The sequence below is a fragment of the Mus caroli genome, chromosome 2, assembly GCF_900094665.2.
Source record: "Mus caroli chromosome 2, CAROLI_EIJ_v1.1, whole genome shotgun sequence".
Classification (NCBI taxonomy): domain Eukaryota; kingdom Metazoa; phylum Chordata; class Mammalia; order Rodentia; family Muridae; genus Mus; species Mus caroli.
This window is the reverse complement of record NC_034571.1, coordinates 132,137,443-132,163,019: the sequence shown is the minus strand read 5'-3', so window position 1 is coordinate 132,163,019 and position 25,577 is coordinate 132,137,443. Positions and strand designations below refer to the sequence as shown.

The 25,577-nt window shown below is 42.4% G+C and overlaps 1 protein-coding gene across 1 annotated transcript in view; it reads right to left on the bottom strand.

Annotated features, from left to right (window-relative positions):
• Positions 1-25,577, bottom strand: part of Ism1 (isthmin 1) — an 80,400-nt gene that overhangs the window by 12,836 nt on the left and 41,987 nt on the right. Inside the window, exons 2-3 of the mRNA XM_021156866.2 lie at positions 13,717-13,947; positions 5,263-5,527 (exon numbers count right to left, since the gene is read on the bottom strand). Of these exons, the coding sequence (XP_021012525.1) occupies positions 5,263-5,527; positions 13,717-13,947 (496 nt within the window). The remainder of the gene's footprint in view (positions 1-5,262; positions 5,528-13,716; positions 13,948-25,577) is intronic.

Below are 25,577 nucleotides of genomic sequence, written 5' to 3'. Positions count from 1 at the left end.
AGGAAGAGGAATGGGGGAGGGAAGAGAAGGGGAGGAGAGAGGAGAGAGGAGGAAAAAGAGGAGAGGAGAAGAGGGGAAGGGAGGGGCGGAGAGGGGTGGAGAGGGGCAGAGGGTTCTAAACAATATGGTCTTACTTTGACCTTATAGTCCCCATTGGCTTACAGTCTAGTTTGATGGTTGGTAAATCCAACCATCATGAAAGGAGTTCAGGCTAAACACATTTAAGAATGATGAGATATTACCAAGAATGGAGCCACAAGAAGGACTACAAAGACATTTGACAGTGTAAGGGAGGTTTACAATCCTTTCCTATAGAGCCTGAATGTAACTGAAGCCATCCAGTGTCGAACTTCCCACTGGTCTATACTTTCTAGGCGACTAAATCATAAAAAATGACTGCTTTTTTTTTCAGATGCCAAGAATAGGATTTGTTACACAGCAGTAAATGACCAATATATTAACAGCAAATGTAGAAATAGCCTTTGAAGTCGTTATTCAACATATGGCCAGTGAATATTAGTTAAACTCTCACTATATGTCAAGTATAATTCTAGGTATGTGGGGTATATTTATTGTTAAGAATAGTTTTTACCATGGCAGAATGAACAATGAATATAAAATAGTAAATTATATAGTATAGTAGAAATTATGAATGACATGGGGAAAAGAAAGTAGACCACACTAGGGGGGTTGGGAGGTAGGCACATTGTCAAGATTGAACTTCTCTTATCAGAAGTAAATGTTAGCAAAAGCCCTAGAGTGTGGGGGCTTGCCCAGGGTGACTTGATAAGGTTAAGAGAAAGGGAAGCTTGGGCTATAGCATCATGGGCTTGCTCTCTAAAACACAACTCTTCCCCAGTAACACCACTCCATAATAATTTCTCCATAATAATTTATACACAGCTTCCAATAGCCTTAGGGCCTCTGTGAGTGCCAAGCATGGATCAACAGTCACGTACCTTGAAGGGATGGGATACCCTTCATTCATAATAGGTTGTGGTGGTTGCTATTACATAGACTCAGCAAGAATGTTCTCCACACGTTTCCACCTGAATCTTGGGTCCTGTGCCAGTTGCTAAGGCTGTTGACACAGTGCTCACTCTGAAGGCACCTTGGGCTATCACAGGGCTTTTGAGTCTTCTCTGCCTACTATTCAGAATTGTGTGTGTGTGTGTGTGTGTGTGTGTGTGTGTGTGTGTGTGTATGACATTGTGATGGCTTCTTCTCTAACTGAATGGAAAACTTTCTCAGGCCGTACTTGCCCTCAGAAGCATCGTCCATTTCTATCTCCTTCCATCACACTGATTTTTTTTTCCAAACTTTGATTTCTTCTAAGACACAGTTTTCCAACCACACAGCCAAACAGATGTCTGAAGCTTATGTTTTACATTAGGGATCTAGGCATCATTTTTCCAGTGTGAACCTCTCTATTGTCTCCTCCGAGGCATCTACCCAGCATGGCTGGATAGTCAAGTTGCATCCAGAGGGAGAAAAGTCTGAGATAGACAAGTCACTGCTCCCTTCTAGATCTTTTCAGAATGCTCAGAATGATTGCATGATTGCATGTTTGTCAGTGAGGCCATCTATGTATGTACACACACTTCATTTTATCCTGCACATAGAAACAGGGATAGATTTTGTTAAAGGGAGCAAGAAGAGGCATAAGTAAAGAGTCTCATATTTGGCCAACATAAAGAAAGAGAGGGTAAGCTTGAACAGCAAACATTAAGTCATACAAGTAGAAGCCATGTCACTTGTGGAGGGAATGGCAGAATAAGATAAAATCCAGTGAGTCCAAGCATTGCACTACTTGACTTTATAAGAGCAAAAAAGAATCTTTGCTATCCAGAAATCTCTTATAGCTTTTCATTTTCACTTCAGTAAGGGCAACAACTCATGTGAGGAAACATCACTCAACTTGAAATCTTAGCTCATTATGAGACCCATGTTTGTTCGTTCGCATAAGCTAGACTTCTTTTGGTTTTCTGGATCTACATGACTATATTGGTTTCATTTTATTACTCTGGTAAAACATTGACCAAAATCAACTTAAGAGAGAAAATGATTTATTTCATCTTATGACTCATAGAGGTTATAATCCATCACCAAGGGAAATTAGGACAGGAGCTCAAGGCAGGAACGTGGAGGCAGGAACTGAAGTCGAGAGCAGGAGGAACACTGCTTTCTACATGTCTCACTCAGCCTGCTTTCTTAATCAGCCCAGGACCACCTGTGCACAATCAACTCCCCTGCATAGATCATAAATCAGGAAATGCTCTTATACATATGCCCACAGAGCAGTCTGATGGAGGCGATTCCTCAGCTGAGGTTCTCCTTTTCCAAGTCAACTCTAGCTTGGCTCAATTTGGCAAAAACATACACTGTACAATGACTAAGGGCTAAGTCTGCATCAGAGTGTGTGAGAAACGATGCCCATAAATCCTTTCTCCATGTCCAGTTCCTTGGTTACACCTTTTAAATGTTGATTCTGGACCATGTGATTTTCTTCAATTGATGGGATGATGGCAAATAGGATCCAAGCAAAGGCCTGAAAAATGATTAAGCATGTAGACTTGTCTTTTTTATTCTGTTACCATGTAAAGAGCCGAAGAGAACTAAGGTCCAGGAAGAGAGAGGCTCTGGCAATCTCAGCACTCCTAATTGTCTAACTGAGCTCCATCATTGCTACTGAGGACACTGGAGACAGGTCAGCTCCAACCAAGTCATCCCATCTCAGTCCAGATGAAGATTTCAGTCAACCTGCATATTCCTGAGGGAGAATCCTTCTTCTGTTGTTTAAGCTGCTAAGTTGGGGTGGTAGTAGTTTCTTTGTTGTTTGTTTGTTTGTTTGTTGAGACATTAGCTAACTACATAGCCTATGCTGGCCTCAAACTCTTGATCCTCCTGCCTCAGCTTCCAGAATGTTAGGATTTCACAAAGTGCTTTCTTCTAAACTCTGTTAGAAATACATCAGAAAAATCTATCCTAAAATGCTATCTATAAGCAGCCATCAAGGGCTTCATCTATTCTACCAGTAGGTGGCTTCCTTTCACATCCTTAACGGCTCACATCTTAGCCACATGATAAATCATTTCTATCAGGGAGTAATCTCCTAGGAAAATCTTTATTGTCCTGAGCTTCTGTCACACACTGGTCCAGATCAGCATCCAGCAAAGACCATTCAGGGGATTCCTACTACATGAGGTCAAAGGGCAGAATAAGGATTTCTGGATGGAACACATTTTCTGGGGGAGAAAGCCTCTCTGTTTTAATGCCAGATGGAAGAAGTTGTAATATATGTAACAGAAGGTAAATCTATTTATGATGTTGGAAACACAAGTGAGGACACTGTAAGTCAGCGTGACTGGGAGAGAGCATGGTTCAGAGCAGAAAAATGAGCCTCAGCCACAGTGATTACAAAGACAACAAGAACAGACTGTCTCTGAGAATATTTCTGTGGCATTTTGACAGGCCCAGGGACATCAAAGAGCTCAAGAAAGGAAGACAATGCTCTGCATTGCAATGAGGTGAGAGCTGCTGCTGTTCAAAGATGCTATTTGGGATGGCAAAATCTTCCTTTTATAGTGTCAGGACAATAGAGTTTTTCGGACCAGTTCTAGTGTAGGAGGCACTGGATCGACTGGAACTTGTCTGGAACTGGTCACTGGGAAACAAGAACCACAAATCCTAGATGGTCATTTAGCTCCCAGGATAAGTCTATGGCAGGAAGAATTAAACTCCCTTTTTGGGTAAATAAACTGATGCTTATCCTCAAAGATACATTCACTCAGTTCAGACTCAGCACATCTGGGATTGTATCTGAAGTCTATCTACTCCCAGTATATCCTGTTAGCTGTTCTGTTATTCCAGCAACATTGTTTCTGGCCAAAATTAGCCTTACTTTTTAAAGGCGCAACTAATATAACATTACAGATAAAACTCCATGAAAAAAAAAACCCAAAATTAAAATTAGATCATTATAAGTTAGACAATTTAAAAGAATTGAAACCTAATGAAGGTACCAATAATCAGTAGCTATTCAACCTCACGGTGGTCAGTTTAGGGCATGAGAAAGTACTGTGGATAGAAAAAGTCCTTGCTTGGATCTCTGTTTGAAATGTTCTGCAGCATCCTTGTATCTGGACTCTTCTATTGCTGTGATAAGACACCATGACCCAGGCAACTTAAAGAAAGAAGTTATTTGGAGCTTACAGTCCCAGAAGTTTAGAGTCCATGTTGGAGAGTGGCAGGTGACAGATGACCAGAGCAGCAGCTGAGAGCTTACACACTGAAGCCTGAAAGAACACACTCGAGGATGGTGGCTCTAGTAACCGCAAGTCAATCCCCAGTGACATACCTCCTTCAACCTGGTCATACCTCCTAATTCTCTCCCAAACAGTTACCAACTAGGGACCAAGTTTTCAGGTACCTGAGACTTATAGGGGGGCTTCTCATCCAAGCCACTACACTCCTCATTATGTACTGCTGCTTCCTTGGTCTGCTGATAGGGAAGCCATAAGGACTTAACAACAGGGCATTTGTAACACATTAGACATTCATTTTGAAGTTAAGAAGGAGAGTGGACAGTTGTGGCAGCCAGTGGATCTGAGATCCGGTCACCTCAGCTCTCATCTCAACTACAGTAAGAAAAGAACTTTTATTATTTTAACTCATTGAATCGCACGTTTCCTGTTACCTTCTCTCTCTGTTGTTCCCCAAACGCAAACCTCATAGTCTCACCTTGGGGTTGTAACATTTACTGGAGAGAGGGAAGCTTTCTTTGGCAACCTGTGACTGGACTTGTACGTGAGGACTCTGAAGGGTCACTCTACTGCTAATATAAGACATGACATAGCTGCCTGGTCACGGGAACAAATGCACACAACCCTTTTATTAAATTGGTTTTCAGTGTAGATTTTCTTTTTATAGTTAAAAAAATACAGGGAAGGTGATTTAATAACTTATTCATCTTTAGAAATAAGATAAAATTTTGGAATAGACAAGACAGGAAAGAACCCCCAAAGACCCTAAAAATATCTCTTAAGTATAATTTAAAAATTATACTGTTTCCAAAAAAAAAAAAAATGTGTCTGCGGGCAGCTCCATGGGACTTCTGTGAAGACAGCCTTTATGAGGTACGCCTCAGAGAAGATTGAAAACCACATAATGTAAACTGAGTTTTGCTTGGCCTCATGTCTGTGAGGCCTTATCATCCCCATTTACTCTCCCCACCAATTTTATATTACTAGGTAGTAAACTCACCATACTCTGGCTGCTCTTTGGTTTCAAAAGTCCGGTGGCCTGGGGCTGGACGGTCCCATCCTCTAGGAACGCTGAGGAAGTTGCTGTCATCTGAGGTACTGTCATACTTGTCATCCTGGTCCCCACTATTTGTCCTGGCCAAGGACAAGGACCTCTGCCACCAGGCCCTCCAGTCTGGAGCTGGGAGCGACCAGCTGGGTTTATTCTCTGGATGCTGATCTTTTTCTGCTTCGGAGTCAGGGCCATCAACCACCTCTATGGTGACCTGAGAAATTCAGAACAGGACACATCAGTGAGGAATTGGCAGCCTCAAGCTAGGAAGAAGGTCTGAGAGAGATGAAGGCAAAGGTGACTGCATCCCCTGTGAAGGAAAGCTACAATTACATGGTGCTAGAGAACACAAGCCAGGAATGGCTCACATGAAGTCCATTCACTGCCCCTCCTCATTCATCCTCTGACTGCTCCACATCCCACACCTCCTCCCCACTCCACCCCATCTCCATATGGATGCCCCCACTCCTCAGCTCACCTGACCTCTAAACTCCCTGAGGCCTCTAGTCTCTTGAGGGTTAGGTGCTTCATCTCTGAATTGACCTGGAAGTCCTCTACTGTATGTGTGTTAGGGGCTTCATATCAGCTGGTGTATGCTGTCTGTTTGTTGGTCCAGTGTTTGAAAGATCTCAGAGGTCCAGATTAACTAAGACCGCTGGTCCTCCTACAGGATCACCCTTCTCCTCAGCTTCTTTCAGCTTTCTCCAACTCAACAACAGGGGCCAGCTGCTTCTGTCCATTGGTTGGGTGCGAATATCTGCATCTGACTCTTTCAGCTGCTTGTTGGGTCCCTTGAAGGGCAGGGTAGATGCTATAGGACTTACATAGATGTGAGTGCAAGGCCCTCAGGACAAGGCTTTTCCAGCTATGATATTTCACTCCTCCCATTGTTCAGCCCCAACAGCAGGGTCAAAGCACATAGTCCCTGGGCTATGGTTAGAACTTGTTCTTTGGATTAATGAAGCCTACTTTTGAAATCTGTCACAGGTCTGGATGAACATAGCTTTTTGGCTCTGAGAGACAATCAACTTAGAAAAACTTGTTTAAAAATTAATAAAAGACTCATTGGGTTCCTCTGGCCATCACATAGTTCTTGCAACACCTCCTGGAAGAGTTATGTGCACATGAATCAGAAACACGCACTCCAAGTAATCAGCGCAAGATGTACTGGGCAGATGCAATCCCAGTTTTGCCCTGACCCGACATCTGAGGAGTTGCTAAGATACTCTGCCAAATTGCACTGGGGTGTGCCCATCCTTTAGATAAACAGCTTGGGGATTGCTTGAATCGTATTCAGTCTGACACTTAAAGAAGCTGCCAAGTCAACAGTGGTCCTAGGCTTGAGATCTAGATATGGTCCAGAAGATGACTGTAGATCCCACAGGATATTGAGACTGTGTCAGGCCAAGTGCATCTCCTCTGTTGTGGGATGCACAGAAGGGCACCATGAAGTTTATTTAGCGCATGCTGCCACCATTGCCTTAATTTGTGAGCATCTCTTGCATTCTTATAATTATGAAGGTTTTATGTAATTCAGCTACAATTTTAAAATTAAGAGACAAAATACAACACACATGTTCTATCCTTGTTGTTTGGCAGAATGGATGGTTGCTAGGGAATAATGACAACAAGGACCCTCATGGAACCTTGGAAGGACAATCGAGTTAAGAGCACACTGCTGGGTGGCATATATAGTACTCCCATGGAGGGATGGTCAAGGCAGAGCCTTTGAATACATAGGCTTTCTCCTTTGAAGCCCATCCCCCTCTTCCTACAGATAGAACTACTGAGCTGCAACAATTGTCTGCAAGGATATTAAGGGTCTTGGAAGAGAAAAGCTTCCAAGAGCTAGGGGAGCCAGGCAAGCAGGCAATTATGGTAATGAAATCAGTCTTTGACTAGGAGATAAGGGAGGACATACCCAAGTGTTTGGTACTCCACTTGTATTCAGACTGGAGTCAAAGGGGTTGCTTAAACAAAATGTGCCCAGCAATTTCTCCAAGCTGGGAATAAAAACAATTTCATGTTTCAAGCTATTACCGTCAATACGATTTTTTTTCCTCCAAAATTGTTGCTCAGATCCAAACAAAATAGAGTCTTTGCCTGGCGAAGCAATGGGTAGCAAAATAGGAATTTACTCCAAAAGCTATATCAATGACTAAATCTCAACAGCTTCGAGGTTTCTTTCTTCTATTTAATTTCTAGCCACTGCCCCAAATGAATTACAAAGCAAAACAAAACACAAACAAATCTTAGGACCCACCCTTGCCCACAGTCAGCAAAGTGGAAACCTCACACTGATATCAAAACGGGAAATCTAATCTTGAACCTGAAATTTTATAGGCATCCAATTAAAAAGACGAAACAAGCATGGCAAATGCCTTCTCAAATGGCTGTTCCCTTATTCTATTTGGGTGTTTTAGAGTCAGGGAAACCTTTGCAAAGATCTCTTGAGCAATAAATGTGAATGTGCTGAAGGTACAAAGTGAGCACAGCTAACTCGAAGCTGATAAAGACACTCGATCTCTCCCTCCTTTCTTGCTCGATTATATGTCCTTGAAGTCTCTTAGAATACCTAGTGAAAGAAAGAGACCTCTTTCAGATGTTCCAGGCCAAATGTAAGACAGACTCTCTCCACTCCAAAGGCTATGCAAAAATAGGGTTTCAATTATGTCCAAACTTGGGAAATAAGCATAACCCTGGTCAGCTTTTTGGTTTTTTGTTTTGTTTTGGCTTTGGCTTTATTTTATTTTATTTTTGCTCAAAATAAAACTTATACTAGAACCAAACACATTACTCTTGTTTTGGGAAGCACTTTCTATAGCAAGACTAAGACAGTCCCCAGTGTACTTGTTAGTAAGCCATGGGCACCCTGAATACAGAAGCTGTGCTGCCTCAGTGAACAGACTGGGGCTTTCCCTCTTGCTGCTCCTTGAAGCTTTGTGAGCTGAATGGACTGAGTAGATGGATGTAGGTTTTAATTTTCCAGACAAAAAAAGGATTCTCTCAAGAGTACAGAACATCCAGAAATATGTCTACAGCAAAGGATTTTGCTGCCCTTCTTCTTTGACAACTTCAACAGAAAGAACACAAAATAGACCAGGAAGACATTCAATCCTCTTGTCTCAGACCTAATGATGCTCCAAAGAAGCTGTGGTATTCCCTACATAATTGAGGTTAGTGCACTGAGATTTGTAGCAGTGAGCTTGCCCAGACATTATTGTCTGTTCTACAAAATTTAGGCTCAATTTTCAGGCACAGACTTGGCTTAAGGAAATCATCTTCCCAAGGTAAATGGCAAAGAAGGCATAGAGACAGTTTTCAGATAAATCTTTTGCCATTCAGTTAATCTTTTAAGAAGTTATCTATCTATCTATTTATCTATCTATCATCTATCTATCTATCTATCTATCTATCTATCTATCTATCTATCTATCTATTTATTTTTGTGTGTGTGTATGTGTGTGTGTGTACAGTTGTTGGTTGTGGAGATCAGTGGGCAACTTTATTGAGTCCGTTTTCTCCTTCCATATTCATGTGGGTTTTGAGTATTGAACAAGTAGCCAGGTGTCTGCAGTAAGGGCCTTTGCTTGCTGAGCCATCTTGCTGACCAAATTATCCTCATAGATGCTTTTCTGTCATCCTCATCATCTTCGACAATCATATCTATCAGTTACAGGAAGCTTATCATACGCACAATCCTATGCTAAGCCCTTTTTATGGGTGATCTCAATCCCCAGAGATTAGATGACACAGGTGATTGTTGGTAGAATTACTCCACCAATTTTATAGATAAGAAAACTGAGGTACAGAGAGATTGGAAAACTGGTCAGGGGCTACAGAATCCAAGGAGACTGAGAGGCGGTGCTAGATTCCAAACTCAGCTCAGTTTGACTGCATAGTTCTTGATAATAGTAGAAGCCCATGAGAATCTCAGCTATCCAGGTTGGTTCCCATTGGTACATTGGTTCTTATCCTGGGCACAGGCATTTCTTGGCTCTAACCCAGCCAGACTGGCCATTTCAAAAGTATTATAGATACGGGAGGGAAAATCAGAGGTAGAAGCAAGCAAAACCTTGACCAGTCCCTCTGAGTATATTGTGTAACACGCAGGAGGCCTAGGGCATAGAAATAAATCTGTGTAGAGAAGAAATGTCTGTGGATCTCTGTGTTTAAGTCTCTCACAATGGAAGCAAAGAAAGAATTATATTGGTTGAAGTGGATACTGACCTCAGACTGGCTCAGAAAAGGGAAATATTTGGTTGTAAATAGCTACTGTGGCAATGAATTGATGCAGCAAGTCTGATAATGAGTTTATTTTGGAATTTTTGTCTTTATTATCTGAGCATCAACCAAAAACCAGAAACTCAGCCAAGGTAGTAAAGTTCAAGGCTAAATGGTCCCAGGGGATCCGCTTTCTTCCCTGAATGATTTTTTTTTTTTTTTTTTTAAGGAGAACCGAATTTCTTATGTTGTTTAACATCTAACATGGAGATGCAGCTTAGGAATCTGAGGCTATTTCTTTCTCTTTGATGTATTATATACAGATGCATATGCAGAGATAATACTATCCTCCCACCTCCTTCTCAACAGCCTGAATCCAGTGCTAACATGAACTCTAATTCACATGGAACAGAGGCTGCCTGACTTACGGCATGAAGATGCTCTGCAGAGGCAGATGTTAGGCTTTTATGAGGATTTTCCACCCTAAAAGTCAAAAGGTTCAAGGGACATGGCAGAAGCTCAGGAATGTCACTTTTCAGGGGTGCAAACACTTTCAAAGGAGGGACAGGATCCAGCCCTGGAGCTTTGGAGTTTCAGAGGGGACAGAGATAAGGTTATTGATTCCTGCTAGGCTCTTGGGTTCCAGCTGAGAATAACTAGATGGAAGCAAGGGGCAGGCTGCCTAGGACAAGAGCATATGGGAGGCCAGAGGATCTGGCATTAGAAGCCTACACACCAGACACACTTCTTCTCAGGCCAAAAGCCAGTAGAGAAATGATCAGGGAACCGTGGTAAGCAGCAGGGCTTTGTGAGTGCCTGGCTAGGCTGGTTTGAACCAATGGCTTTCAACAAAAGAATGCCCTGAGGTCCAGATGAGAGCTGCCAACAAAGAATTCCCTTTGGGAAGCACCTTGTTTTTCAAAGGACCACCAGGGAACTGGGTTTACTCAAGTGTAGTGGTGCATGGGACTGTCCAGGCTAATGCTGTGCATATGAGCATGTACAGTGTGCATGTGCACATGCATATGTGCTCGTGCGCGCGTGTGCACACACACACACACACACACACACACACACACACACAGACACACAGACACACAGAAAGGGGTTGGGGGAGACTCAGAGAGGCAGAGACAGAGACAGACAGACAGACAATGTTGGAGTACACAGAGGAAGTAGCAGCTTTTATTTGAATATCTTTCTGAGTGACTCACACTAACTTCTTATAGCTTTCTAGAAACAAGAGGCCAGATATAGTGCTCAGTTCTCTTTAGGGTAAAGAAGCCATCAAATCAATAAGACACTGGCTGTCCTATCCTCTGAACTGTCTGTGTGAAAGACCAACAGACTGGGGTTATCTAAAGCAGAATGGAATAACTGGACTGTGCAGTGGGCAGAGGGTGTCAGGCTTCCATATCTCTATGTTGGAAATGCATTGTCTCAAATCCATCTGTGAGTAACTCTGACATTTGAAGCCATAGACATATGTACCTGAACTCTTGGCACATGTTGTGGTCTCTGGTGTCTAAAAGGTGACAGTAGAAAAGCTCAAAGGTTTCCTAGAAATAGCTCTGTTCTCCCACCACATCCTCCAAAATTTCCCTTTCAGAAACATCACTTGGAGATGAACTTGCTCCAGGGCTGGGCCAGGAGAGTACCACCTGAAAAGAAGCGTTGACAGGGACGTTCACCTGGAGTGCACAGGTGCTGAGTCTCAGTGGCACAAAACAGATGATTCCATCCATAGCCACTCTTCTGTGTTGGCTGAAGGGGATTCTGCAAGGGACTGTCCCAGAGAGAACCCTGTGTTGGGAGGAGCCTTGGCTTGGTGGGCAGAGCCTTCCTTTACCTCAACCTCTGTCTAGATCTTCTTACACTGGTTAGCTTCTCTCCCAGGCTGAACTGTCTCAAGGGGTCCCTTACTTCCTATTCAGAAACATAGCACAGCTTATTAGGAGGAAAACTTAGTTTGTTTTTTTTGTTGTTGTTGTTGTTGTTGTTTGTTTGTTTGTTTTCGCTGAATGCCTGGACAGATCTGGCACGTGAGTGAGGGTGGGTTCAGTTTTCTCCAGGGTTAATCTGTGATCCTAGCAGCCTTTGTATCACTACTGTTCTCCCTTATCATTGGGACTTTCAAAGGTGTCAGCGGTGCCTGGATAGGGATAGGGCATTCCCTGACTGATGGAGAAAGAAACAGGACCCAAGAAGTTTGGCTCCACATGTAACTTATTACTGGGCATACAATGCTACCTAATAAAATTTCAGTAAAGGAACAGCTCAAAAACTTGCAGTGTTCCTTTCTCCTAAACCCAATGTTCTCTTGTAACTTTACATGAACAGTTCTTAAATCGATTTCTCCAATAGCTCAGGCTGAAGACCCTCCCCAATTTCTTGCTTCTGAGAAAAATGTTAGCCACGGGTGTCAATGTCCATGGTCTTAAGTCCTTGGAGGTGAGGGCAACTGAGCCCTGGAATCGTGACATCTGTAAACGATGAAAAGTTTTCATAGATGAAGTTGCAAGAGGGAACAGTGTGGGGGGTGGGGTGAGCGGTGGTACAGATCCACCTGTCCCTACTCTGCCAGGTTGTCTCCCAACCCCCATCCCGGGTAGATATGCTGCTCTTTCAGAGCTATGTGATCAGTTCCGAGGAGTAAAGGTCTTTTTCTCCAATAAATCATTATACTAAAGCACTTAGCTGAAATGTTACTTGGAACATGTAGTGGTATCTGAACATGCTCTGTCAACTAAGATCTCCAAAATCCTTTCCTCTAGAGCACTTGGCGAGCCCTGCCCTGCTGCTTTCTGACTTTGACTGGGGAACACACTCTGGTCTTTGTTCCTCTGCCTTCACGATCCATTTGGTGCTGTGGTATGCGGTATGCTGGGATACTCATGCCTGTGTCATCAACAGGAAGGACTGGAGGGATGTGACTTTATACTTCCTAAAGTCTCACAACCTAATGTAGTGCTGTACGCCGAGCAGCCCTTGCTTGATGCTCATTGATTATGATGTGTTATCAGTTCCTTGTTCAAATGCAAAAGAACTCTAATGGAGTGAAGCTGCTCTGAAATGATATGATTCAGATTGCCAGAGGAGAGGAAGGACACACACAGACACACACACACACACACACACACACATGCACACAAACACGCAGTCCCCTACACCATGCCACACCCACCACACACAAACACTGGGGTTTGGAGAGAACCACTTAATTAAAAATACTCTGAGTGAATCCCCAGTATCTTTCTGATGCTACATAAGCTAATGGGCATTTGATGTGATGTTAAAAAAAAAAAAAGCTGTCTTTACACAAATGAGAGAAATCAGAACAAAGCATAGACATTTTGGAAGCAGGCACATAAAGACAGGAGTGAGGTGAGGGTTAGGTGGCTCAGGGCCACTCTGAGCTTCCCGAACTAGCTTTCTGAAGAACGAGAACATACAAGCACCATCCGCAATCGGGAGTTTGGTGGGTGGGTATTCCTGGGAGCTGGAGATCCTGGAGCTGACAAGCATAGCTACCGTATACTAGTCACATGGCCTTGGTGAGCTACATAGTGAGCCCCTGAACAACTGCTGCAGGGAGAGTGGCATGGCTTCTCCTTCATGAGGATGTCTGGAGGGACAGACCAAAGCATCATTTCCCTTGAAATGTGAATGAATGCTGTTATTTTTTAATCTGATGACCGTTTTTGATGTTCCACTTCCCTGGCTTCATTAAAATCCCTTTTAATAAAATATAGTAGAACTCTCTTCTAGGAAGTTCCATTTTCACTTTCCGTCTTATTTAATATTTTGTTAGTCATGTATTCTTCAGGGAGTCGTCCCCTCCTGAAGGAGTTTCTGCTGTTGAAAGCACTGAGGGGAATCTTCCTTTGAAGATAAGATAACTGTGGGTTACCTGGTCTAGTCACAAACCACATAGTCTTTTTTAATAGTTGCCACATGGCTGCAATTTTAGGGTGCATTACTTTTGTTTTGTTTTTATATCTCAGTGTCTCAAAAATAATGGTGGGTATTGCAATACTGTTTTTTGTGATAATAATACAGCCCTCAGCAGGATCACAGTATGGTTGAGAAAGACACAGGAGGAATGCTGCCGGGCTTCTTAGAATCAGCATGGGAAACAATGAACTATTTTCCTTTTAGTTGCTAGCTGCTCAGAATTACCTGAATATTTGGATTCTGCCCATTGATATCAGCTTTGGAAAGATCTGGAAAGTTTGGTAGGTCAAGGAGAAAGGATCTGGGGCCGTCTCTCTGCAGTGAAGGATGTCCAGTCTCTGGAGGGAATCGCTGTCTGGGGAAGGGTTGGTGGACAACCTGGTGCTCCTCTGGTGCTTCTTTGGACAGAGGAAAGCTGGTTTCTGATGTGGAGTCACTCTCCAGGTTGAGGTTATTCTAAAACAGACAAGTAATGAACAAATACTTAGGTGGATAAAAGTGCCACTCTTAACAGTCCATTAAATTAATGGATAAGAACAATTCATTCCAGGGGCTAGAATTAAGCCAGGGTCCTGGTCACTGTTCTATTGGTGTGACACCATGACCAAAAACCTCTGAAAACAGAAGCATTTAATTGGGGACTTGCTTAAAATGCCCGAGTGTTAGTCCATGGTGGTCCAGAGGGTTATTATCATGGTGGGTAGCAGACAAACAAGCATGGTGCTGCAGCAGTAGCAGAGATTTTTACATCCTGATTACAGGCTCCAGGCAGAGAGAGACACTGGGCATAGCATAGGCTTTTAAAACCTCAAAGCCAAGTGACATATCTCCTCCAAGGCCACACCTACTACAACAAGACCACACCTCCTAATCTTCCCAAAAGGGTCTACCAGCTGATGACTAAGCTCTCAAATGTATAAGCCTATGGGGGCCATTCTTATTCAAACCACCACAGACAGCATAGTATACCCAGCTCATTTCACTAGCACATGGTCTAGTTTCTCCATCTTTAAAAGGCCAAGTCAGGAACTGTCTTCCAGTTTACTACTTAGGAATTTTCTTGGGAGTTATGAACTATTTATTAAGTACCAAAGCACATCAAAATAAGACAACTAGTTTAAAGGAAAAAATGGTGTTTATTTAAAGCTGAGACTAATAGTTTGTTTTTCACATCCTCAACTGGTTAACCACCACAGCTTTCATTATACTCTTAATATCCAGTTTAGTTTCTTTGGTGTGTGTCATGGAGGAAAAGATTTGATTAAATCAGATAAATGTTTATGTCAAGCTGTTGATTACATATTTTCATTCACCTACTGACTCTCCATTGGCTCATCTATTCATCTACCTGTTGAGGTTTGGTCTTTTGCTTTGTATTGTAATGCTAGACACTGGTCCCAAGGAAACAAGAGAATCTGCACATCGACCCAAGTGTTGCTATGTAACCTTTGCCCCTGAGTTATCCCTGAATGGTGAATAAAGGTGCCTACAGCCTATAGCTGGGTAGAAGATAGGTGGGGTTTTGGAGTTCCTGGGCTTGGGATTAAAGGTAGGGGACTATTAGGAGGAAGAAGGAGAAGAGGTGGAGAGAGAAGTTGCCATAGAGTAGGTGAGTTATGAAACCATGGTCATGAGGGCTGGCCAATTAGAGTTAAGAGCAGCCCATGTAGAACATATCAAGTTATAACTTGGGACTATTGATGGGGAAGTAAATTCCAGTAGCTTAGAGGGTAGAATATCTGCCTAGCTCTGGTGCTATAAAGGCTGGTTATAAAAAGTTGTATGTCTTTTATCTGGGAACAGAATGATAAGAAGTGGGGTAGAAACCCCTGATTTGAGATTAAACATCTACTCCAACATCTACCTATTCATTTCTGTCCATCCATTTATTCATGCTTATTCATCTACCCATTTATCCATTCCTATATCCATTTCATTTATACCTTTCTATCCATCTCTCTAATACATAAATTTCACCCACATGTTAGGCAAGAGATACATTAATAAATGAGATAGTCATGAGATATGCACTCTTTTGTAATGCACATCTATGTGTAACAAACAAAACTTACATAGATGAGCAAGACAAGAGAGCACTCATTGCTAAAAGAAAAGAACAAAGGAGACAAGATGATGGAGGGAAGGTTATCTAGGTAGACAGAGAAAATGTCTCTGAGGAAGCAACACCAGAGACAAGATCTGAGCAAGAAAATGAGAAGCCTTGAAGAGATCCAGAGGAATGGCAAAGAGCAAGTAAGACAGTCCTTACAGAGAGGGAACTAATGCCTACTTCAAGGGACATAAAGGCTGGCTGTAGAGAAGAATGACAAAAAGGGAACACTGAGATTTAATGCCCTTATTCTTAAAACTGCCAGTCAAAGGCTTCTCTTACCCAATAAAAACATCTCAATTAACTTGTCCTTGAGGAACTTTTCTCATGTCGCTGTCCCTGTTGCTTCGCTCTCTCTGGACCACTTAGTGAAGGCATCCTCTGTCTCTTCAGGGATAGTATTTTTATGTTTACTGGTGGAAGGAGCCATGGAGATAGAATTTCCCCCCAGACTTAGGGTCAGTGGTTAATGCTGTTGTTATTGTTGGGCATGTTTTGAGGTTTGGGAGTTATGTTCCAGCACATTGTCTCAACACACACTCCCTGCCCCCCACCACAGGGTTGTTGACCCAGCCAAACAATTCTGTCTACAATCAAAACACTCTGAGTACCCGAGGTCAAGAGCAGCCCGGGACTGAAATGCACACAGACCACCTTTGTCGATGTTTGAAGGCACAAAGATGAACTCAGGGAGTGTATCTCGAAGTGGGAAGTGAGAGGCTTCGTGTTTTCACTTGCCTTCTCTTTCGCTCAGGAGATGTGGCCGAGCCAGTGTCTTTGTTCACCTTTCCAGCTTCCTCTCTGCCATCATTTCTGTTTCCTGGCAGGACTGTAGAGGGAGTTAGCCTAGGGTTCTGAAGCATTGCTCAATGCGATGAATTCTAAATGTACTATTGTTTGATTGAGTTTGGGGCGGGGAAGGGCAAGAAAGAAAGAGAGAGAGGAGGGGGAGAGAAAGAGAGGAGAGGAGATAGGAAAGAGAGAAGTGATGAGAACAGATTTCTTCATCCTAAGAGCTGTTTCAACTGCCACCAAAGGTACTTGGATGTAGTTGTTTCTGTGCCTTTATCACTGGACACCTCACTCCTACACTTTCCCAATGGTGTTTCTGAGAACACAGTGGGATTTTCCCTATTAGCGTTAGAGAGCAGAGTTAGATTCTTCTGGAGAATTTCTTGTTGAGGATTCAGGCACATAAGTCATATCAGGGGCTTAGTATTTGCCTTCTAAATGCTTTAGAGATTTTTGTAATTCATGCCCCAGCTTTTATTGTATAAAGAGGCATGCTCTTAACTAGATCAAAAGGGAAGTTCTTTGTGCTGAAGATGTAGTTCAGTGGCAGAGCATTTTCCTAGCATGTTCAGGGCCCTAGGTTCAATTCCCAGTATTGCAATGTATGCATCCACATATAAGGAATGAAGCATTCTTTTTACTACTACATTTTGTGTTTTTGAAGGGGTTTGAAATGTACTTATGTGGCTAGTTAACATTTTTCTTAGATGTCTGAAAAGAAAAGGACTCCTCCTATGACCCTTGGATTCTTCTGATAGAAAATTCACTACCATAGAGTGACTCTTGGCTTAGCTTCAACTCAAACAAACTCCTTCAACTTTCTATGGCTCAATGCCCCTCTATTCAAAGCACGGCAGATAATCACAGTCCTATACTCTTCCAGCAGGATGGTCAAGAGTTGGACTGTAGCTACACAATAAAGAAGTGCAAAGTTAGGACCATTGGCTGAGCGACCCAGGCCACAAGCACTTCAGCTGGGAATAGTTTAATGACTGGGATCCAAGTATGTTTTGGATTAGGTCTTGCACAAAATTGTGGCATTGCTCCATCGTTCCTCAACCCACTCTGATCCCCAGACACTGGCTCAACATTTGTAAAGTATTTGTCAGATGAGAATTAATAACAAAATGCTATTCGAAATTTCTGGATATCTGAGTTATGTTTGCATCTCTTCCAAATGTAGTTACCTTGAGACCTTATTGTGCTGTGTTCACAGCTATTAAAAAACTGGAAACCCTTGGATAGGGGAAGGGTATTTAACAATGGTCACTCTAAAATGAAATGGAATTTTAGTCCATCAATAACAAATAAAGTGACATAAGGAGCTTGCTTGCTTGGTATGGGAACATGCTCTTTTCTCTATAGCCTGATTTTAATCTGTGACCCGCCATTAGCAATGGTATAGCACAGCTCCAGTGGCCATGTTTCCACAGTGGTTCTAATGGCAGAGCTGTTACTCCCACTGAAAATGAAAACTGAAAGTTGAAGAAGGTAATATTAGATAGGTCAAATTAGCTGGCTATGGCTTCATACACTCTACCTTTGTGCACAGGAATCCCTTTGTTACTCCACAAGCAGTCGGAGTTACCATAGGATGGCACTAAGAACATCATGCTGTTGTATGTTAATGTTTTGCTTCGGATAGCAATACTATAGTGGACATTGTGATCACTTCCCCAATGACCCTTCCTCTCTGTTTTTTATTTGGTGTTTGTTTCAGGTGAGAAGACAGTTCCTAAAACTGTATTTTCCAAACTCTGTTAGAGCTGAGGGGAGATTGCGTGACACAGGCTGCCCAGTTAGGGTTAAGGAGAGGTGAGGGCTTGAACTGCTAACAGGGAAGCAGATCCGGTATGCTCTTCACCCTTCTCTCTCCCACTTTCACCCATATTGAGAACTGAGAGCACCACCAGTCTCATCACATCAGTCCTTGATTATTGATTTCCTAAATGTTTTCCCATTATCATTATCATGGATAATTGTCCTAGTAGGGTTACTATTGCTGTGATGAAACACCATGACCAAAGCTGCGTGGGGAGGAAAGGATTTACTAGGCTTATACTTCCATATCAAAGTACATCAGCAAAGAACATCAGGACAGGAACTCAAGCAGGACAGGAATCCAGAAGCAGGAGCAGATGCAGAGGCCATGGAGAAGTGCTACTTACTGGCTTGATCATCATGGCTTGCTCAGCCTCCTTTTTTATAGATCCCAGGCCAGGGGTGATCTCAACCATTATGGATTGGCTGTTCACCCATGAATCAATTAATCCAATAATTAATAACTTATTAAATAGTGAAGAAACTATCCTAAAGCTGGATTTTATGAAGGCATTTTCTCAGTCAAGGCTCTCTTCTCTTTGATGGTGCTAGCATGTGTCAAGTTCACATAGGAACAATGCTACAAGAACAGTGTTCCATTCTGTAAATTCAATTGCATTTTTTAGAGCTGTGACTATTATTTAAAAGTTAAATGTTCTGCTTTTATGGTTTATGTGTCAGCTTTATTCCAGGACCTGCCATTTATAGAAATGTTGATAGAATGTGGAACTGTGTTAACTGAAATGAGCTAAGTAAAGAAAGACAAATACTGCCTGTTGTTGCTCATTGGTGGAAGTTAAAAACTCTTAATCTCAATGGAGTAGTGAATATACTGGTTGCCAGGAACTGGGAAAGTTAGGGAGTGAGTACAGGAGACGTTAGATAATGGGTACATAAGTACAGTTGACAGGATCAACTAGGTCTGTTGTTTTATAGCACAGGAGGGGAACAACAATTTATCATATGTTTCAAAATAACCAGAGAAGCTCAAACAGTCCTAAAACATAGATATGATATATAAGTAATAGGTATTTGAGGCTAATTATCATCACACACTGTATATTTATTTTGAATCATCATACTACACTCTTTAAGTATACACAAATGTTCTATATTAATAAAATAAGATTCTCAAATGGAGGAAGAAACCATGATCAGAATATGTTATTTGAAAAAATTATTTTCAATAAAAAAGTGAACACCTATTTTAGTTAATTAACTGCGTCGAGTTTCTGATCTTTGTGACTGAACTCAATCCTTAAATGACAGAATAATTGGCAGAGCATAAGATGACAGTGAACTCCATGCTAGCCAGTAAGATACTCTGCAACCTCTCACAGCATCCCATTCTAAACTTGCACTCCTCTATACATCTTTACTGAATCTTCATTGCTTCTGCATTTATGCGTTGCATTCCTCAAATCTTGCTGACTGCACTATGCAGTATTTCCTTTACATTGTACTGGAGTGCTCTCAATAATGTCTAGGGCTTTTCCTCTCTTATTCAAATGAACTGCTCCTTGGACAAATGGCTGAGCTGAGAGCTTGGGCATATATAAGAGCACATGAGTTCAGAATACTTTGCTGTGACAGAAGGCAAGGACATTTTCGGTGCCTAATGAGGTTATCTTGAAAAAACAGGAACTGACTTGAGGGGATCCCAGTGACATTATACAATTTGGACATTAAAAAGAAAAGCAAAACTACACGACAGACACACTAAATCTGAAAGTGCATGGGCATATAATGTATGTATAAGAAAATATCCCAGAAAATGTCCTCAGGGTCCCAGCTGGTCATTTGGTACAGGCAATGACTACAAGGGAGACAGAATAAGGTTCTTTGAAGTAGTTGTAACCTAACCCTGAGGGGGTACCTTGTGAGCTGAGATCCAAAGGAAGTAAAAGTCCAACAGGTGACAGCAACAAGAAGTGGGAAGGTGAGCAAGGAAGACTCAAGCCTCCTCCCTGCAGCCCTACTGTAGCACAGCTGACAGGTGTAAATACCAGCTTGTTCTGTGATTTTTCCACTAGGTACCGCTTCTCTGGTGGAATTCTGCAGGTCAGTTGGAGGCTTGTTGGATCACCTCAGCACTCTGATCTCTTCTATCTCCCTTCACTCTCAGAACCTGGTCTTGCATACCCCTGGGAGATCTATATGGGGATGAATGAGACTGTTTTCTGAGGTGGTTTTTATTGTGTCCCTTATGCTGGGTATATCTCTGGTTCCAGACCAAGGGTGTTCAGTCATGACATTCTCTGTGTGGCTCAAGCTGCTCACTGTGAGTCCCTTGTGGTCAAGGTGGATTTCCACAGCCACAGCAATGGCAATAAATACAAGGGAGAAAAAATAAAGTTCTTTGGTCAGCTAAACCTCAGGACAAATTGAGATGGTGATCATCCAGTAGGGAAGATGATCAGAGCAGGGAGGATGAGGGTGAGGAAATGGGCTGTAGATACAGTTCTAGGAAAAAATGACCTAAGCGCTGTTGTCCCTGTCTGTAAATAGCACCCGCTCTATTCTGCAAATATCAGCTAATAGCTGTTGTGTGAAAACCATGGCTGCTCTGGCCCCTCCCCCAGCCTCCAGGAGAGAATCACACTAGTAACAAACTGGTCAGCTAGAAAGGTTTTAGTGCTTTTTTTGTTTTTTTAAATTTTATTCTTAAGGCTGTGAATACTATTCCCAGATTAATACTTCTCAGGAGTCAGACTACATGGCAAATTTCTGGAGGCAAAAAAGGCTGTATTGACATTCTCTGAGTCCCAACCCCCAATTCCAACTGCTAAGGGGGCACCAAATAAGTACTAGCTAATGATAATGATTGCTATGTCTTGTTAGATTTTGTTTTAATTAGGCTCAGGCTCTAGGCCTCATTACTCCTAATGTGGCTTTAATGTGGGATTCTAAAGGGAAAAAGAAAGAATCTAAGAATCTTCTATTGAAGATATTAAAGAAGATATTATTAGCAATGCATTTGGTCTTATAGGCTTTGAACAACAAACAACAGAGATTATAATTAACGTCACTGTAGTCTCTCTCCTGAAAACACACTAACAATATAGCTAATTAGCAATATGTCCTCATTTGCAGCTGGACATCTGCATATTATTATCAACAATGCTTGTTTCCCTTTCCCAGATTAAAGGAAGCCATACTGCACCCAGACATATGGCTACACTTCTTCCATATTAAAACACTCTGTTCCTTGTACCCGGGATAATCATACTTTTTTTTTTTTTAATCTGTGCTGGGCATCGATTTTGTCTGGAAAACTTCCACAGATCTAAAAATAGATTCAAGAATGCCACTGGTGGGGTTTCAAAGGGAAGAGCCAAAGTTCTCCATTTGGGGAGAGATAAAAGGATAAAGGACACACTGATTATTTTCACACATGATTGAAGACCAAGTACTCCTGGGGAGAGAAAAGCTGGAGGATAAATAAAATAAGTTGCACATCTCAGCATCTCTTACTCCAGGGCCACACTTGTTCTTGATGCTCAGGAAGATAGAATGGAGAGAGGTACTCTAGGAGTGGTAGCAGTGGGTACTGAGAAGAGGCAATTAAGCCCCACTGGAGAGACACCATCCAATGTGGATGCGTGGGTCCTAAGGTTGACTTAGAACCTGTTCTTGTACCTGCATGTGACACAAGCAGCAGGAATAAAGTGAATAATTATTTTATTGATGCCTCTATTTTAAACCAAGTGGGAAAAAAGCAACTACTATTTAGGGACTGTCCTGGCAGAGAGGAGATGGCCAGACACATGCTTCAGTCTTTGTTAGGGGCTCCAGAAGACAACCCTGGGAGTTGGTGACACAGTCACATCGTGTTTCAAGAAGGCAGGAGTGTCACGGTCCTGGCTGGGAACCAGCAGAGCTCTCTGTTCAAAGTCTGACTAATAGCTGAGGAATCTCTGGTTGTGGTGGCAGAAACGTATCAGGAGGATGTTTACTTTAGGGCATGGGAGTGACCTCACTTATGATCTCAGGCGATGCTTTAGAAGAGAGGAAGGATAGTCAATTTTCTGCAACAGGGCAGGAGCTGGCTCCTGGGGGAGGGGCTGTCCATCTCTGTGCATCTTTCCTAATGCTTCGGGGCCAGCTGGTAGTCAGCATGTTGCTGATTTATCTCTAATACTTCTGTTTTGCTTTGATCTTAAAATTGTGTAGATTATTAGTGGCGTTTCAAGTTGTGTTTTTCCCACTGCTGGCACCGAAAACAGAGGGGTAATTTTTCCAGGACCCACTTCTTTTATGTTCTGTTAGTTAAAAAATGAACTGAAATCACCCTTTCAACTCTAAGATAACATATAGGACATAATGACAAGGCTGGAAAGCCAGTTTTTAACATAAAGAATCTTTACTCATGATATAAAACATCAATGAAAATATAAGGTAAAACATTTTGTATTTTCCAGAGTCCTCCTTAGGCTTATGTAGACAAACATAGAAAGGACAGATAATAAAGCTAGCTCTCATGAGGCTGGGTCCTTGGTTACTTAAATTTGAGGCCAGATCTCATTTGCCAAAGTGTATAATGGATAGGCCTGGGCTGGCCACCAGGGGGCGTCAGTCACTGTCCTTTGGTCACTCTGGAGTTCGGCATCTCCTGAAAGTTGCAATCTGAGTAAATGTTACAGAGTATGGATTATCGATGTTTCAAATGGTGCTTTCTCTATTGCTAGGAAAGAAGACAGAGTGACTTTGTGCATTTTGGCCATAACCACTTAAAGGGTAGAAAGATTTTAAGAGCCAGAGGACCAGAATGCTTGCTGCTAGATAGTGTCTGGATGTGACAGGGAATCTGCACTCATAACCTCTCAACAATATGGTTGCCCAAACAAGACATGCATCATGACACCACCACTTGGCATGCCCACACAGATAGGAGAAATCCCACAAGCTGCACCCCTAGGTAAGGAGCTATAGGCAATTGATGGCTGCTGAGAGAAGGAGAATCAGTCTTCTTCAGGGGTGAGCTTGCTGACCTGTTATCCAATTGTCAATCTCAAACACATATGCACATGAGTAGCATTAAATGGACTCAATAGGTTCTCTATCTCTCTCCCTCCCCCTCCTTTCCTCCTGCCCACCTTCCTTTCCTCCCTTCCCCTCTCTCTTTTCTCTCTCTCTCCTTCTCCCTCTCTCTCTGCATGCCAACAATGACAAAGAAGAAGAGATCATGAAATTGAGAGGACAGGACACTGTAGGAGTTTGGAGAGGAGAGGGACACATGGGAGTACAGTATTCATATATGAAATTCTCAAAAAATATTTAAAAAGAAAGAACGAAAACAGTGATAATCTATCTAGACCAGTGGTTCTCAAGCTTCCTAATGCTGTGATCATTTAATACAGTGTCTCATGTTGTGGTAACCATCAACCATAAAATATTTGTATTGCTACTGCATAACTGTAATTTTGCCACTGTTATGAATCATGAGGTAAATATCAGTATTTTTAAAAATGGGCTTAGTACACCCCAAAGGGGTCTTGACTCGCAGGTTCAGAACCACTGATCTAGACTTGTTTTCCAGGACCCAGCTCAAAGAGGCATTCATTAGTGTGCCATGTTCTCCATAGTGCTTGACACAAACCATAGTCACCTGGGAAGAAGAATCACAATTGAGAAATTGCCCCTAAGGTTGTCTTGTGGGAATCTCAGTGTAGGCACTTTTTGAGTGTTAATTTATGTAGAATGGTTAAACATATGGTACTATCCCTGGGCAGGTGGGTCTGGGATGTGTAAGAAAGGTACCTGGGCAAGCCATGGGAAGTAAGACATTAAGCAACACTTCTCCAAGGTCTTTAATTCCATTCCTGCCTCTTGACTCCCACACTGAATTCCTGTCCAGGCTTCCCAAAATGAGGGACTATGAAGTGTAAGATGTAAGAAACCCTTTCCTTACCACATTGCTTTTGGTCTCAGTGTTTATCACTGAAATAGTAAAGTAAACCAGGACAGCAGGTACCAACTATCTAAATCTTGCTTTGATCAGGAGAAGGGGTTCAGTAGATCAAGAAGGCTCAGGCAGTGAATCAGTATCTCCCATATAGAATGAAGGGTAGACAGACGTAGGCCAAAGCTGGGATTCTGCTTTTGGATGGGAAATCCCATAAGGTAAGTCCCATCACATAGAATGTTTGTTCAGAAGCTTAAGCTGGAGGCTGGGCTGGTCCTCTCCAATTACTGTACCAAGTAAAATGGTAGAGTCTTCTCAACATTTAAGGTCAATATTTTTACTTCTGGAAATCTCTCTATTCTAAGTTCTTATAAATGGTACTTAAGATGAATGGTACCCTAACCTTGGAATTTTAGCAAGGAGTTCATGGTATTGCAGATGTGCTGGATTCAGAGTGAGGCCTGTATCCCGGCCCGACCTTGCTTCACTGTAAGTTTGGGTAAACTATAGTGGTTGGCATCTATGGTAGAATGGTTTTAAAGATATCTATAAATTCTTCCTTTCTAAATAACCCTGCCTTGAGCAGGCACACTCTGTGTGTAACCTTTGAGCTTGACCACACTGCTGATTGTGGGCTTTGCCATGCTGCTTAGGCACAACAGGAAGCAGAGACCTCAAAGAACTTGTGCTTTATTATTGCCTGTTTTAGTTGTTCTTTGGAGTGTGCCAAGAAGCCAGAACTAAGCTGCTGAAACTGAAGACATGTAGGGAAAGGGCCATTATATTCCATGTTAATCAGTTTGCCAAATGGCAATACTCACCTGGGGATCCAGGTCCCCCCAAGGCGAGTTGAGACAGCCCAGTGGAGATTAAGAGAATCATGAAGAATATGCTGTTGTGCTTTTAAGTTACCAAATTCATAGTTGCTTGTTACACAACAAGAGCTAACTGATACAGTTTTGTTCTGTTTGTTTTGTAGGATGGTCTTGTGAAGTAGGATAAGAATTTTAGAAGAGATCCGGGCACCTTCCCTGCCAGAGGATAGGTGTCCGCCCGGCCAGGGAAGAAATTGCCAGAGCATCTGCAGGAGACATCTTGGTTCCCAGACTCCACCGAGATTAGTCAGCGCAGGTGAGAGTGTGGACTACAGAAGCTAACAGCTTCTGGGACAGGTCCTGTGTCAGGTCTTCATCTTCTGCCAGGAGGCAAGTCTAAACGACAGATATCTGTACACCTTCCCTGAAAGAGGAGAGCCTGCCTGCAGAGAGTGCTCTGACCACTGAAACTCAGGAGAGAGCTAGTCTTCCAGGTCTGCTGGTAGAAAATAACAGAATCACGAGAGGAACAAGCTCTAACCAGAGACAACTATAACAACTGACTCCAGAGTTTACCAGATGGTGAAAGGCAGACATAAGAATCTTAATAACAGAAACCAAGACCACTCACCATCATCAGAAC